This window comes from Cyanistes caeruleus, chromosome 1 (genome assembly GCF_971803275.1).
Source record: "Cyanistes caeruleus chromosome 1, bCyaCae1.hap1.1, whole genome shotgun sequence".
Taxonomy (NCBI): Eukaryota; Metazoa; Chordata; class Aves; order Passeriformes; family Paridae; genus Cyanistes; species Cyanistes caeruleus.
In genome coordinates, this window is record NC_141701.1 from 46,794,213 (window position 1) to 46,811,087 (window position 16,875).

The following is a 16,875-nucleotide window of genomic DNA, read 5'->3' on the forward strand; positions in this document are numbered from 1 at the left end:
CAGTAGAGGCAGGAGTTTAGCAAGTCCAAAGTATCCTAGAGGTAGGGGAGTTAAAGAACATAACTTATTTTTTCTGAGATTTCCCTAGGGCAGCCAAGATTCAATAGGTCATCAGAGTGGGAAGTGAAGCTAAGCAGCAGCCCAGACAGAAGCTTTTTAAAATAAGAAATACTGAGTCTCCATTCAGGAGAAAGATAAGTAAATATTACTGCTGTTCTTTTATGAAAAAGTATTATGTGTGTTGACAGAGTGCTTTTCTTTGAAACACTTGATAGGTTTTGAAGCAGTTGATAAGATCCTTGGTCAAGTGTTTTATTGGAAAGGCTTCTAGGTGAAAGAGGGTTCTGGTTCACAGAAGGACACTCAGATGTTACTCTAGGGTAAAAGGCAAGTGCATCTGGTCTTTCAAGTACAGCAGGGTCCCAACTCTGGAAATTTTTTTTGGTGGTTTTGAGGGTTTTGTTTCCTTATTTGTTTGTTTTCTTTGAGATTGCCAATACAGTATATCACCAGCTACAAGGAAAGAGATTGCCTTTGAAGTGTACAAAGTGGCGTACTGACTTCTAGTGACAGGGAAAGTCCTACTGACCTGTAGCTCAAAAAACAAGGTCAGACAGCTTGTCTGAAGGCATTCCTTGCTCCTCACTGTGTACCCCAACTGGAAGCCATCTGCTAACCTGTTCTTGCACTTTCCACAGTGGGTTAATGCTTATTCAAAGCTTGGCCTGTAGATGTTTTTTGTTGGCCGTTGTTGTTAAGCAGCCTTGTGTAAACTAGCATGGAATCCATTCATGGGCCTCTGGGGAAACACAGTGTAAAAACATACTGATTTGAAATGAGACTCCTCCTTAATGTGCTTCTGCAGCTCCTGCTCCGAGGTTTACTTCTAAGGTCTTGTCTGCAACTTGTTTGAGTACTTAATTTTTAATGCTGAGAAAACAGTCTTAGCTGAGGCTGCAGGGGGAAAAAACCAAGCGGCAATCAAATTTAATGGAATGGTCCTTGATAGAGTAAGCTTCTCAAATATCAATTAGGAATTCTGTTTTCTATGAATGTATTTGCAAAATTATGCTCTTGTCTTAAAGTTGATGGAGACAAGCAGAAAAAGAAATGTATGAGATGGCTATTTTCTCTAAGTGTTTTCACTACTTAGTGCTATGAAAATATTGGGGTTTTTTTTCTCTCGTGCTTGGAAAACAATCTGGAGTGAGAAGGGTGCACACTTTCATTCTTCTGATGTCATTGTCATGTCATCATGGCATGTAAAACTGATCAGCTTGTTTTCCATGTTCTGGCTTAATTTGTACTTAATGTGTTTTGGAAGAATGGCTGAACATACAGTTCTAAAACTTGTTTGCTCCCTGCCAGCCAGTTTGTCAGCTAAGGACTGGTAACATTTCAGGAAAAAAATAAAACAGAAAACAGCCAGGATATAAGGCTGAACCTCTGTGCATAGCACCATTCCTATTAACTTTGTTTGCTGGGATTTTGCATGCAAGTGTGTGAGATAATTGACTGCAGTCACGGTCTGGCTGAGTGGTCTGGTTTTGTGTCTGAGCTGCATAAAACATCAGAACACCAAACTGGATAACTGGTTACACAGTTTACTAATTCTCTGAAGATGTATCGTTATTCTTGACCTCTCTTTCTTGAAACTTAATTTATGAAAAAATAAAACATAGAACAAGAGGCCTTATTTTCTTGTATAAGTGTGATAAAAGCTATTTTATGAGAGTAATAATTTTAAAAATTAATTTCTACACATATGAAAAATAAATTTCATGTAGCTTATCCGTTTCTGGATATTAACACATGCTTTTGGGGGAGACAGAATGTTTAACTCTTTATTTTGCATTTATTTTGCGTGAAGCTGTTTTAAAGGCAGTGTTTCTGGGCAACGTAAGTAACTTAAGGTTTTGTGTCACTTAACAGTTTTTCAATCATCTTAAATTTGTCATGTGGTGGGATTTTAGTATATTTTAGTTTTGTTGGCTTCCTTAAACATGAGCGATACCAGATCTCTTGCCTTATGGGCTGGTAAGCTGTTAATGTGTAGCCTTTCCTTGAGTAAAGGAGATGGACTGAGTCTAAACTTGCTTTTCTTCCGTTCTTCCTGGTTTTTTTAGCTGGCTTATTTTAGTCACTTCTGCTTCCATGAAATAAAGGGGTCTTCTAACTATGAAGGAAAGAATGGATGATTTCCATTTAGACAGTATTAGGGCTTATGGGAAGGTGTGTTGTCCACTGTGTTTTTTGGTTTTAACCTAACCTTCACCAGGTCACAGTCATGGTATTTCAACCAGAACTGCTTTTTGCACTTTTTTTTATTCTGACTTATTAGAGCTGATACCGTTTTTATAATCAAGGTAAGCAGTTGTGGAATTTGACCTCTTGTCTGCTTTTTTAATCTTATGACTGAATGTGTACTTGTTGACCTCCCTCTCCCCACTCCTCCTATAAAGCCAGTGACTTTGTTTTAATATTAGTATTCAGAAGTGTGTTATCTCTGCTTGCTCTGCTGCCCAGTGATGAAATGCCTGAGTATAATGCTAGCTGCTGAGTCACCGACGATATCACTAGAATTGGTAAATGGACTGTGTTCAGAAAGTATTTACACCCTGAGAGTAAATCACTGGTGTTGTACTTTTCCTTGAAGGTACATTCCTGTCCATAAAGGAATGTGAGTAAGCTCTTTCTCTGTATTGCTTGTATTTTTCTTAACGTCACTCTCCATGAAATGCAGCAATAATACACTTTAATAATAAATGCTTTCAGTGTTATGTGCAAATGGGAAATACAGGCCTATGCTATCCAGGTGGGTTGATTAGCACACACAAAACAAATTATGCTCCATTTATAGTGAACTGAATGTTGCTGCAAAGAAATGATAAGGTCGAGCCCCTCTTACAAACAGAGTGGATCCATTTGTTGTGAACATCCTGATGAGTCCAGTATGAGTAGGAAGTCTAGCTTTCTAAGCATAGCCCTCATCTAAATATCTTGTCTTTGGGACTGATGCCTGTGATGTGCTTACTTTGCTTGCATAGCTTCATTTTAAGCCATTTGTACAGTAAATGTGGACTCAGTGTTTTTGAATAGGAATGTTTTCCCTCCACTTATGCTTGTCAGGGCTACATTATTAATGTTAAAATGTAGACATCAGTGCAATAACTCTTGCATCTGTAGATGCATTCTCAACACTTTGAGAATGGCTTTAGAGCATGTCCCTTTGAAGGGGATCTGCAGTGTACCTTTATAATATAGGGGTACTTTATAACACAGGAGTACATTGCAAACTTTTTCATCTGCTTCAGGGAGTTTTGTGTTGCCAAAGCTGCACTGCTTCCACAATAGTCTCGTTCAAATATGTTTGGCCTTTAAATAGGAATGTAGCTTCTTGTTAGTCTTGAAATATAATAGTGTCGCTATTGCACATCCCTTTTTGTTTGAGTCAAGAACTATGGTGGGAGAAAGGATAGAGAGAACAAAACTACTTTCATCTTGTCTGGAAATATTCAGTGTAATTGGTCAGAGTATCAGCTTCCAGGCAGGGCTACAGTATCACAAAAGCATCTGCAGGAACTTGGTGGGTTTGACCTGCTGGACATAAACTAATAGGACACCCATAAACAAGGCTTTTATCCTTGTGGTGAGGAAAAATCTTGAGTTGTCAAGATAATAGAGTACCTCTTCTAGGTAATGTGGTAATCCATGTATGTCAATAGTTTTTATGTTTCTGGAAATGCCAAGATTATTAATTGTGTATGTATCCTGTGCTATGCATCCAAATTGGATTGTGTGTTTTTTTTCAGTGAAACTCCTTGCTGCAAGGTCAGACAAATCAAATTGAGGTTAAAATGAGCTGGCTGTGTCTTTCAGACAGCTGGAAACCTTAGACAGCAGGCATCTGTTCCTATGGTTAGCAGAAATCTAGTTTTGTCTGACCTGTATCTCCTCTACATCTGAAGCGACATTTTGGGCTAAGGCCTAAACCCTAATTTCACAGAACAAAATGGAAATGGTTGAGGTTGGAAGGGACCTGGAGGTCCTCTGGTCCAACCCCCCTGCTCAGTCAAGGCCACCTGGAGCAAACAGCTCAGGACCATGTCCAGATGGCTTTTGAATATCACCAAGGATAAAGGTTCTACAACCTGTGTGGGCAGCCTGTGTCAGTGCTCTATCACCACCACAGTGAAAAAATGTTTCTTGACCATCAGAGGGGATTTTCTGCCTTTCAGCTTGTGCTCATGCCTTCCTGTCCTGCCACTGGGTACTACTGAGAAGAGCCAGGCTCCAGTTGTCTTTGCATCCTCCCTTCAGGTATTTACATAGATGAGATTTGCCCTGAGCCCTCTCTTCTCAAGTTTGAGCAGTCCTTAGACATACAAATACTTAAGGGCCAGTCCAGTCCAGTAGTGTTAGAAAACTTCAAGGAACCATGTCAAAGATCAGCTGGTAACATACAGTCAGTGCTTTTCTACTACTGTCTTTGTTCACACATGCAGTTCATTGAATTAAAAAAAAAATATGTATCATTTTATGTCAGATTCTGTTTCAGCTTGGGGTGGGGAGAACTTAGAACTTTTATCAAATCTAAAAGTTCTCTTCTTCCTCTGAACTGTAGATGCTACTGGATTGCATATAGGGGAGTAGTAAATGGAAGACTTAACAGTAAATAGCTTTGCTGCAATGTTCTTGAAAAAAAAATTTAAAAACCCAAACAAACACAATAACAGCAGAAAGTCCCTATCACATAGGGGCAAAAGTATTTGAGATCATTCATAAGGAGAAAAGATCTGTTCCACTAAATGAGAACATTGGGATTATCGAGTTCTGCACTGAATTTCCGTACTCCATATTTATCTGTCTGCTCCAACTGCTGGACAAATGTCTGTGGCATACTCTAATTTCAGGAAATGTCTTATCAACTTACCCAGGGCCTGGCTGAAGTCTGCTGGCTGTTGCCTGGAGTAAGAGTAAGGACAAAAACAGTGTCTCAGAGGAAAATCATCCCTAAGAAGGGGCAATCTTCATAATGCTCCAAGTCCCTCTAAAATCTGAAGTAAAAGTGGGATTTTTGCATCTGTATTGGTCTTTGAAGTCTGATTCTTTAATTTTGGAAATGTGGGAAGAATGTATTCTGGGCTATAGCAGAAAGAGCAAAGAATGCTTTACAAGGTGGATTTTATTTGGAGCTAAGAACTCCAGCATTGCTTTGTAAAACTTACTGTTGATTTCTGGCCTATGTAACATTTTTCACTTCAGTTTGGTTAGTGTCCAAAATGAAATAAAAACTAGCAAGTGAGACCTCTGAGTTTTTCAGAAATGCAGAACAACTATACAAGCATGCATGTTTAGTTTGGAATTTCTTTTTTAAAAAAACCTGTCAGTTAGACTTAAAGAATAATGAATAATTAACAAGATTCCCAAGGCAGAGCTTGTAGAACGGACAGCCAGTTTCAGAAGTGTTAATTTTTTTTTTTAATAGGAAGCTGTTTCCACTCTGAGTCAACAACTGAGTCCAGCAGCACGAGTAAGCCAGTAAGAGCCAACAAAAACATGGCAAAAACATGACATTTGCTTCAAAAGAGAAAACATTCCATGCATTTGCCATAATCCAGTTGGGAAGAAGTGTGGGGGAGAGATTACAAAGGGATTTATCAAAGTAATCAGTGGTGTGTACGGAAGAATACTTAAGGGAACTAGTTAGATCAAAACTGCCTTAAGATCTATTTTCAAAACAGTCCTTAAGAATAAAATGTTTCCTGTATGCATTCTTAAGAACTCTTACATCTTAAATCTGATCTCTCTGTGCGACCAGCAAACTTCAAAGATGTCCAGTCCCTCAAAGGGAGAAGAAAAAAGTTGTCTCTACTGGATCTGAAAGCTTGCAGCTGTATGCTGTTCTGATTCTGTTCTAGTATCAGCATAATAGATCAGCTTCAATGAGGCCTTTAGGTTGAGGAAAGTTGCTTGTGGCAAATGCCTCTGAGAAAATAAATGCCTAATCTCACTGGGGCAGCTAAATATCCTTGGGGTGTGGTTTTTCTCTGGTAATCTTGTAGCTCTGCAGCTCAAAACGTGCTTCCCAAACATGTGCATCACTGCAGATATCATTGAGTTTGTTTTGGCATTAGTATTGGCAAGAATGAATAGCAACCATATTTAATTTCAGCATTACTCAAAATAGAAACAATACTTCACAGAAAATGACAAAATCAGAAGGCTTTTTCTTTGAAGTCCTCGTATTTGACTAATCAGTATTATAGTACTGGAGCACAAGTAGGGACAGAATGGGCTCTGGAGACTGGCAACTTCTGCAGCTCTCAAACCTAAGTAGACCTTGTGACATTTATCAGATTACAGTTAAATTGTTTAAGTAAAATGTGAAAAACAAATACATTTGAGAAGAAGACTTGGAATTGCCATTGAGCCTCACTTTAGAAACAAACCAGAAACAGCTTTTTTAAGTCTTGACTGCACAGAAACACTTTGAAGAAAGCAAAGTTTCTGATTGAAAAGCTTAAATCCAAGGTTTTTGGCCAAAACAGACTTCGAATCTACAGTCAGTAATTAATCTTTGCAGTTTGCTCACGTGCTGTTAGACAGGTTCCTGGCTGGGAGCTGTGACATTCTCCACTGGTTAAAATTGCAGTGCTTCAGCAGCCTCTGAATAAACAGACTTTGACATAGCCAAATGTGGAAACAGGAGAGGGGAAGGAAGGCAGCAAGGTCCGTGTTGAGGAGGAAGTGTTAGTGTCTTAGCAGGGAAAGGTGGGAGGCAAACAGTCCTTGTCCCTAGCATGTGGCTAGTTCAGAAACTGTTATTCCTGGCAGTCTTGAATGATGAATTTTTATATTAGGCACATACACTGGGAGAAGGGTGCTGCGTGCTCCCAGCATCTCCAGCTTTTCTCTTGAATAACAGTTCTCTTACAGCCTAGATGTCTGCCTGAGTTGACATGATCCTGCCAAAGTAAGAATTCCTTTTGTGGATGATAACTCGGCTCTTGCTTCTACTAATGCTTCCGCTGTATTTTTCTAGGTTTTGTGATCATACCTGATCCTCTCCTTCATGAGCGGAATTTAATTATATTAATAAATCAATTAAAGGGGAATACTACAGCTTTGTGCTCAGAAGAATGAAATGTAGCCATTCCAAATCAGCCCTGCTAAACTCGTTCTCTTGAACTTTGATGTGAATGTTCGTAGCTGACTAACAATGAACTCTTGTGTTCATCTGGGGAATGACTGAGGCAGTCGTATGACTTGTTCTGCAAAGTCTGCTTTCTTCTGTAGACTTTGGGTTGGGATGTAAGAGAACAGATTACCAGGACCTTAAATTGGTATGTATGGGGTTTGGTTGTGTGTATGTGGGTCTTTCAGCCTTTTTACAGAAGGAAACTGTGTGGGTGATGGTTTCTGTATGTGGGTCTGAAAGCAAGCCAGCTGTTATGTTTGCCTTCCAAGCGTGTTTTCTCTTTTGAATGCGATGATCTCAGTAAGATGCGGTACTCTGATGCTGTAGAGTCAGCTGGCTGGATGTCGGAGATGAAGACTGATGCTGTCTTGTGATACAGTAAATAACCCTTTGCCTATCACCAGTGAGCTCAGCTTACTGCCTTGATTAAGCGTTCACATCTTGTTTTGCTTTTCAGTAGTTGCAGTAGCAGTAGTTCAAGTCACTTTCGCTTTCCAATTATGCTGGGTTTAGATCTGATAGATCTCTGGAGCCGGGTAACTGACAGGCTTATGGCACAGAGAGAGGGAAAACCTGAGCAAGAAGCAATGGCTGAAGTAAAGCATGACCTATTTTGAACCAGTCCTCTGGTCCCTGGGATGAGCCAAGACTGTGATGAAGTTTGCAAGAGCTAGTTTACTCCAGCAAATGAAGAGTTAGGATGCAAGACTTTACCATATGTTTGCATAGCAGACATTTGTCACAAGTCCCTGTGCTGGGGAGTAGTGAGTCAGCAAAAGGTTCTTTGTGGAAGGGCCTGTGTGTAAACAGATCAGAACTCTGAAAGTTTTGTGTAAAATATTTACATGCTTTAGGAATCTGGGGATGTGTTCATGAAATTGATTGCATCTGTTTGGCAACACTTTGTTGTTGCTTTAATGTGAGCTGTCACACTTGCAGTGTTTTGATGTGCCATAGGAGTATTCATGAATCCTTCATTCCTTTATCTAGTGCCTCAAATACCTGAGCCATACTTGTAAAGAAACATTCTGAAACTAGAACTGTACCTGCTTTTTGGGGGTGGAAGGTTAAGAGAAAAGCAGGATTATACGTATTCATAAGACATACTAATGTGTTCTTAGCGGGAGTTCCATGAGTAAAGGTAAAAATCAATCCTTTTCTAAAATTTGTTTTCTTTTTGGGAAGCATCCTGCACTGAAGTTCAAGTATGGCTAAAACTATACTAAGTTTCAGAGTGAGTCCTCTTTGAGAGCAACTGGTTTCAGTTTCCACTTCAGTAGCAGCTTATTTGGTGCTATTCCAGGTAGTCTTACCAGCACTTTTCTTGGAAGTCTGTCCTGTAGAACTAGTGCTGCACTAGCATGCTTTGAAGTTAGCTAGCAAAATATATAGAACTGTTCTGTTTCTAAGCAAATACACCTCGAGGAAAATACTCAGTCTTTACATTTCTTCCTTTGTTCAAGACACAGAGGCAGGCCTGGCTCTTTATAAAACTTTTTAGTTCTCATTCTGTGTTAACAGATTTAATCAGCACTAGTTCAAACTAGACATCACAAAGGACTGGCTTATGCAAGAAGGCACTAGTAATAGGAACTGTATTGTGACAGCAAAATTGCAGCTGTATGAGCTTGTTAGAATAGACAAACTGTGTACATTTCAAACTCTGCACCAAGGTTTTGGTTTCCACTCTTTGCCTCAGATTTTTTTGGTAGGGATTTTTGTTTGGTATGAAAATCACAGAAGAAGGGACAGAGTTCTCACTTTGGATTCCCAGTGCTTTCTGTGACGGGTTTTCTGGAGTATAGTGTGTTACAATACAGTGCTTTGTAAGTTCTGTCTTTCAGGATACTATGTCCTGTTGGAGTAGCTGATCCTGGAAACTATCAGCCTCATGTGAATAGAGGTAGTGTGAAACAAATGGCAGGTTTGATTTGCTTTGCTTTATTTTATTACAGACATCATCAGATGTTCACGTAAAAATGCTATAAATGTTTTACTATAGCAGTGTTTTTCTAATTCCTTCGTTATGTGTTAATTTCCAGCCAGGTATAGACTAGCCCCTACCTTCCTGCTCAAAACTTGCATCTCATTTCTGTGCTTTGTGGCAAATGGCCCATAAGAAATGACATTTTTGAGAGGATGGAATTTCTGTGGCAGTTGGACAAAGCCATTCATTTTGAAAACCAAACCCTCCTTTCTGAGTCGTCAGAGACGTTGGTGAGGCGGTGTCACGGGCAGCTCTCCCGTGCTCAGCTTGCTGCAGAGCAGGGTTGGTACACAGTGTTCTGACATTCCAGCAGAGTCTGCCTTCAGATCCCTTCACAGTTGCTCTGTGAAAGAGGAGGTACACCTCTTTCAGGTACACCTCTGAAGTCTGTGTGTTTTGGGCAGTCATTCCTAACACTGAAGTTGAGTGCTTGAAAATAAAATTCAGCTAAATCACACTGCGGTGTTGTGAAGTCTGTCTTTTTTCTCTCAGTCCAGGAAAAGTCGGATCTAAGGTATGCTGTCTTTTAATTTACTGTTCTAACATTGAAAGCATCCGTATTACTGAGGTGTCTGCATTTGTTCTATGCTTTGCTTGCTGTATGTTGGGTTTAGTGTTTCTTTGCAGCTGAAATAGCATGTTGCTGAGATAATTTATTAGCTGGGCATAGAGTGGTGTGATCCTTTCCTACCCTACAGAAGTGCCACTGTTGTTGTGCATTAATTTAAATTAAAAGCTTCCAGTACCAAACAAAGCAAGTATTTTGTGTATTGTACTAAGATGTCTTCAGGATGGACAGAGGCCTTGGTTACAGGCTGTGCTGGTGTAGTTCAAGACTTCAGCCTTTAAAAGAGAAAAAAGGGGATTAAAAAAAGAGGAGTGGTTTAGTGCTTGTTACTGGTATCTCATCTACCTAAGTAAAACTGAGGGTACAGAATGGAGTGGGACTGGTGTTTGTTACACCCAGATAAGCTTTTTGGTTTTTTGTAATAGACTTGTGAAGTCTCTGCCAGTAGTACACAATGAAGAAGTTAACTTTTAAACCATGCTCTTGTGCTTAACAGGATTTCAGATAACATGGAAAGGCAATAGGAGTATTTGCAAATAATTTGTTACTTTCCTTTAACAAAAGAAAGAGAAGTCTGATTGCTAAAATAACTCGCTTCTACTATTTAAACTCACAATGTGGTGTTCACAGCACCAAATGTTACAGTAGCATTTACAGGAATGTTATAGGAAGCTGTTGGAAGTAGCATTCAATTAAACCAAAAGTGAAACTAGTTACCAGACCGCAGATATGTTTTTAAAAGTGGATTGTTGCAGTGACCTAGATACACTGACAGAGAACCACCAAGACTTCAGTCTGAGGATACAGCTGTGTCTATAGCTGTAAGGGTAATGATGGAGTGATTGTTCACTTCTGTGAGACAAGGGTAGATAGCTTCCATCAGAATTAGTAAATCTGAAGTTTGACTGGAATAGCATTCTCTTTAGAGATGGAAGCAAGGCTGATCTAAAGTGTCATTGTCCAACGGTGCGAGTGCAAGCCCAGCTTTATTGATAGCTATTTGCTGTTGTGCAAATAGCTCCTGACAAGGGTAAGGTAGGAGGCCTGTCCAGTTGGACTTTGGGAACTCAGCTGGCCTCACACTGGGTTCACCTGAGCACTCAATGCCACTTTTTGCATAAAGCCCAGAGGAAAGCTTAGAATGCTGCTGGTGGCACCAGTGACGGGGATCGAATAGGTGACAGCCACTCCATAGTTGGAAGATGAGGAGCTGAACCCAGTATGATTTGCCATCTGTCTCTTTCTCAGCTCAGGCACCACCATGAAAGGTACAGAAAACACTGTATTACAAGCTGTGCCTTACTCAGGATGTCAAAAAAATGATCTTCCAATATTTCCTCATGCTCTGACTGGATTTCATTGTACACAGGTATCTGCATCATTTTGGTGTGATATTTACTCCATTACATAAATATTTGTGTCAGTTCATAAAATGATTTAGTATTCAGCTGATGCAACTTCAGAAAATCAAGGTGATACTTTGCTGAAAAATACTGGTTTCTCTGAGTCTGGTTTAATAGACTTGCTTGAAGCATTGAAATGCTTCTCAAGTTTAGTTTTTTTTATGCTTTTCCTCCTGCTTATTACATGAATCCTACACTTTTTGCGTTAATGAAAAATTTTAAAACTAGGCTGGAAGTTCCTTCTGTAATCTTGCAGATGTTTTTGTGTTGGGAACCTGAAGAAAGACACAATGGGAAAGAAACAACTTTTGCAAAAGGGATAAAGCTGAAACGCCATCTCTAAAAATGGTGGTGGAGTACCAAGGTAGATGTACTAATTCATATCAGAGTCCTGCTCATTGACCATGTCTTGTGAATGAGAAATAAAGCATAGCAAAATGATGCATAATGGCAATCTGCTGCTTACATTTTGGGAAAACCTATCGCTCAGTTGGTCAATTACATTGTTCAATAAACCTATTATCTGAAAGCAGCACCAATCTGCCTGCAGTGTTTCGTGTTAAACTGGGAAGAGAATGTGTGATTCTGAGAAAACAAAACAACATCCTCCCTTTACATTCAATTTATTTCAAGTGGGTTTTAGGGAGGTGCACCTCATCACCTTGACTTTTATTACTGACAAAATAGAGGTATCTCTTAAAGTTGCTTTGTGTTAAGAAAAACAAACAACCACCTGCTTATTTTAAGCAAGGTTTTTTTTTTTCTCCTGTATTGTTGAGTATGTCAGGATTGTGCCAGCTTTATATAAGGGTAGTAGAATAATTTTTAAAATATTTTTTCATTCTCATGTTGATACTGTGAAACTGTTTTTGTGCTTAAGGGTGTGGTGAGGTTGCAGTATTTCCTGCCAACAGCCCTCAAGGAATGACTAGTGTAGAGGTGACAGGCTGTAGAGATTGGTAGGGCAATCTCCAGACTCTTGAGTGTGTATGTGTCCAACCCATAACTGTTGACAAAAATGTTGTATTATAACTTTTTTCCTCAAGCCCATAATATTGATTTAACTGCTTTAAAACCAGTTTATTTGGTTATGAATGAACATCCCTGCAGTTGCAAGCAACAAACTTAAGTGGGCTTTCTTTATTCCTTAGCTTCTGGCTAGCATTGTGTTGCTTACGGAACAGATGAAAAGCTTTGGGTTTTTATTACCTACTGGTGTATAACTGCTGTACTAGTAAGTGTCTGAAAACTGGGAGGTCTGGGAGCACACAGAAAAGTGAACCTTACTGTAAAGCTGGAAATCGATTTTACAAAAAGGGAATTTATTTGTAGTATAGCTTCTTCAGTTCTGAATAGCTCTGCATTGTAAGACAGAGGAACCTTAAAGTCAAGGAAGCAGGCGTGGTCTTAGGCCTGTATGTGTTGCTGCTTCTTTAGTCACACAGTTGTGACTAAAGGATGCTAAAAGGGTCCATCTGGGTTCTTAGATTGTTTTTATTTTCCTTCAATTTGCTGTAAGTTTCAGATAAAGATTTAAATTGCTCCAATCACTTACCGGACCAAAGCATTAGCTCATAATGGCATCTAATTCAATCCTGCAAAAACAGTATTATTGCAAATAATATATTCATAACTGGTTTTGCTTTGCTGTTTAATGAAAAGTACAGTTTTATTTTCAGTCCTCTATCTTCCCTTTATCAGGAGAGTAAAATACTGGTGCTGTTTCTGTAAGCGGGTGGTTCCATAACTATTTGACATCATACCAAATGTATTTAGCAGAAACTGCCTAATAACAGATCTTTTGCAGTGGCATGTCTGATTTGTATGAAACATTGCAATAATTGGCTTCATTGGTACTGTCAGAGTGAACTTTAAATGAAAGTGACAGTAACTAGTCCAGACTTTTTTCATTTTGTTCAGAGTAAAACTATTAGACAGTAAGTGACTTACTGGTTTTTCTGCTTTTAATTAGCAACCCAATTTTATACTCTTTTAATTATCATTTAATTGGATTCCCCCCTTACACTCTGAGCCTGGCAGCCAAAACAGCTGATTTAGTATTTGGCACAACTGAGGGGTGAAAATTTCTTCTATAAATCTTTCTCTAGAGGATATGTTTCCACCAGCATAGAGGCTCTTTTCTGGAAGTGGCAAATCTCTTTTAATATCTCCTTCCTAGTCTCTTGTGTGCCTAGCTCTGAATCCACTATTTGAGAAGTGGTTATAACAGAGGGGGCTGAAGCCTCCAAAGTAAAGCTTTAATGTAAACTGTAACCAGAGAGGACATATGAACAGTTCTTAAATTAGATTCAAAAAGGTAATGTTGGTATATGTGTAAGTTGTCCCTGTAACTGTTCCAAGAGATTAATTGTCATGTCCTTGCATGTTCTTAGGGGAGGGGGAATTAGTGTTGTAAACTGACCTTTGAGGGTAAACTAGAGGACAAGGCAGGGGTTGGGGATGCTTTTAAAAAGGGACTGGAAGGGAGAAAGGGAGAAACTCAAAGGTTTAGGGACTGAAAGAGAGGCAGCACACTGAAGCCTTGCTGGGCTGGGACAAGTGGCCAGTTACAGCCCTCTCCCCTCTGCTGGCAGACAGAGAGGCTGGGAAGTACCAGCCAAAAAAAAAAAAAAAAAAAAAAGGAAAAAAAAGAGGAAGGACATATTGCTTATCCATCAGTAGTACTGAACTCAAAACATGGATAACATCATCTACTCTGCAGCCCATTGCATGTGTGGGTTTTCAAAATGTCCACCATCTGGTGGCTGGGCTTCTCTCTTTGTTAACTTCTGGCTCCTCAGTAAACTGTTCAGGGAGTTCAGAGTGGGGGCTGTTAATATCAATGTTAAGTCAGTTACCAGAGGAATCTCTTTTTTAGCCTCCTCCTGTAATCTTCAGGGTTAAATGTTTTCATCTCATAGTTCAGTTGCAGTTATTTGTAGCTGGCATTCACATTTGCTCTGTAATTCAATTTAGATGATGCTGCTTGGCCTAAATTGGAGCAGACTAGTAGGAGCTTGGTGCGTTTAGGAACCGATCACTGACTCTGTAGTTAAGGTCATCCAAGTAGAGCTATAAATATTTCCCCTCAGTTTTAAGGTGTAGTTATCTGGCTTGAATTCACTTATGGAATTGTGATTGATACTGTCAGATCTTATGTGTCAGTTTTTTCAGCTACTAAAAATGCTGACTAACAACCTTATTGTCATCACACAAGTACTGTAATAGTCTCATTAATCCATGTGGTTTCAGTTCCAGCTGTTTGCTAGTTATTTATTCATTAGAGTCTATTTTCTGAATAGCTTCTAGCTACACATTCTTCAGAGAGATGAGATTTTATTCATACATGTATCTACTTATAGGTGAGGAATTTGAAACTGGAGCATGAGCAGGAGAAAAACAAGATCTTGTCGGAAGCACTAGAGACACTCGCTACCGAGCACCATGAACTAGAGCAGTCTCTGGTTAAGGGATCTCCACCTCTCAGCATCCTCAGTGAAGAGCAGTTCTATGATGCTGTTTCAGGTAAGTGGTGATGTCCAGAATGTGTGTGTGTAGACAGCAGTGAATGCCTTGGGGGCAGGTGGGGTGGGGGAAGAAGGTGGGAGCAGTCTCACTTCAAGTGGAATCTCTGCCTTCCTAACATGGACTTAATTGTAGGGGTATGCTTGATGTGTTTCATGAGCAGGGCTCTAAAAATTTGCCAGGGATCACCTGCAGAATTGTATTGCTTCATCTTAGCTGTGACCAAAGGTTAGAAAACCTTTGGTTAGAAATGAAAGGTCTGATTGCTTGGGAGTCTACACCCTTTTTTTAAATAGCAAAACATAAGTCTCCTATTTTGGGAGTGGTAATTGTATCTTGTAGCCTTCCGACTTGCTTTGTCCGTGGTGGTGTCTGCTTTTTCCTTTGTTCTGTTGTTAAGATCAGACTATAAAAATCCCTAGTTTTGAGGGATAATGATGTTAAGAAAGGCTTGTTCCGTTTTCAATTTTATACCTGAAGTGTTAAACATGAAAGAAGAGGATGAATCAAAATCCTGCCTGCATTTCTTAAATGTCTTTTCTTTCCCTATCTGTTGCTCAGTTTAGTATCTTTCGTAATTTCATATGCAGAACATGCCAATAGTGATTTTGGAAGATTCTGAACTGCCTGAAATGAATTCAACATGCATTTGTATAGAGAGGCTGTACTTAGTGCAGCTCAAGAGTAGCTCTGACTGGGTGATCCAGCAGCACACACCTGTCTACAGCTTTGAAGGATTTGAAAAGCTTGAGGGTGAACATAATCTAACTGTAGCAGACAATTAGGTTGCGATGGCAGACTTCACTAGCAAGTATGGGGTTACTTTTTCTGTGAACTGAACTGTCTGATGCTTCTGACAGATGAGAAAAGCTGTGTTCCCAGACTCCTTGATAGGTGTTCTGCAGTGAGAAACTTAAGCTGTGAAAAAAGAGGCAAAGGAAGTGTATACACAGGAGCACAGTGAATCAACTTTGTGAAGCAGATTTAGCTGTTTATCAAGTAGGAGAAGAGACTGAGGAACACCAAAACAGGTTCTTCCTCTGGAACCCAAGGAACAATTCTGCTAAAAGGCCTCAGGCTCTTTTGATTGTCAACCAAGCAGAGAATAGTTCTTTATCTGATGCTGTTGGAATGTAGTCTCTCCAGCTGGGCTTGCTTTGTGCGTATGAGAGAATATTAAGCTTTAAAGAGCTGCTAGTCAATACAACTCATAACTGACCCTATCTCTTAATACTGTTGAATGAAACTCCTGTTGTCAGAGGTGATAGTTTTGTCCTTTCAAGCTACAAACAAATCATATCAAGTGGATTTGTAAAATTGTGAAACTTGCTGAATGCATATATATAAAAACATACTTTAAAAAACCCAAACATGATTTCTTGCTTCTTTGGGAGAAGTTACTTGACATAATTCATCTTAATTGCATTTTAAATAATTTTCTGGGACAGACTTACTGTCTTGGCTGTCCATCAGTTTAATCAGACTGGTGTTAGATTCTCTTCTCTAGGTTGTTCACATTTAGAGTTTATCAGAGATTAAGGTCCTTTCTGTCTCTGAATGGGGTGGGGATGGAGAGGTGGCTAGAAAAATGGAAATGTGATGTATTTTCCTGACTGCTGAATACACATTACCACCTTCACTTTAAGCATAAAAGGAATTATTTTTTGTTGGTACAGTTTGAGGAGAGATGTTTTTTTGTTTCTGAAAATCTAAATTGTTGCAACTGTCTGCAAAGCTTTTGCTTAACCTGATTTGCAAACTGATAGCATTAAATTATATTTATTTTGTACAAATAGCCATATTCATTATCTTTCTAGGTTGTATAGGAAATTGACTAAACAAATGTATTTTAACAGGGTGATATAAGAAATTATAATGTCTGTCAGTGCAAAAATGCCGCTACTTAGAGTATTTTTTCTATCAGAATGCCATCTTTTTCTGCTTGCAGTTCTATGAATTTTTAAATCCTTGCTGTAGGAGTGAGTTTAGAAGTGAGAGTGTTGCATAAGTAGGCTTGCAGTTTGAGCTGAAGAATTGTTAGTTTTGACTTGACAGGTTGAAAGAAGATGCCACTACTGCTTTTTGTTTGTTTTTTTACAAGAATTTTGTCTGTATAAAAGACATTTTTTGTTTACTCTCAACAGAGGTATCACTTATGAGACCATTCAGAGCAATTTTCAAGCAGGTTTTT

At 39.2% G+C, this 16,875-nt stretch overlaps 1 protein-coding gene across 14 annotated transcripts in view; it reads left to right on the forward strand.

Annotated features, from left to right (window-relative positions):
* The window catches only part of OSBPL1A (oxysterol binding protein like 1A), a 78,082-nt gene that overhangs the window by 33,956 nt on the left and 27,251 nt on the right, over positions 1-16,875 (forward strand). For 5 of the 14 annotated variants that reach the window (XM_086890114.1, XM_086890104.1, XM_086890119.1 and 2 more), the window contains one exon: positions 14,522-14,684. The exons of 2 other annotated variants lie outside the window; for them this stretch is intronic. In XM_086890114.1, the coding sequence (XP_086746240.1) occupies positions 14,522-14,684 (163 nt within the window). Of the gene's footprint in view, positions 1-4,238; positions 4,321-6,776; positions 6,977-9,562; positions 9,703-11,004; positions 11,126-14,521; positions 14,685-16,875 lie in introns of those variants that run through there. 7 more of the 14 variants (XM_086890122.1, XM_086890133.1, XM_086890187.1 and 4 more) reach the window with 4 other exon arrangements.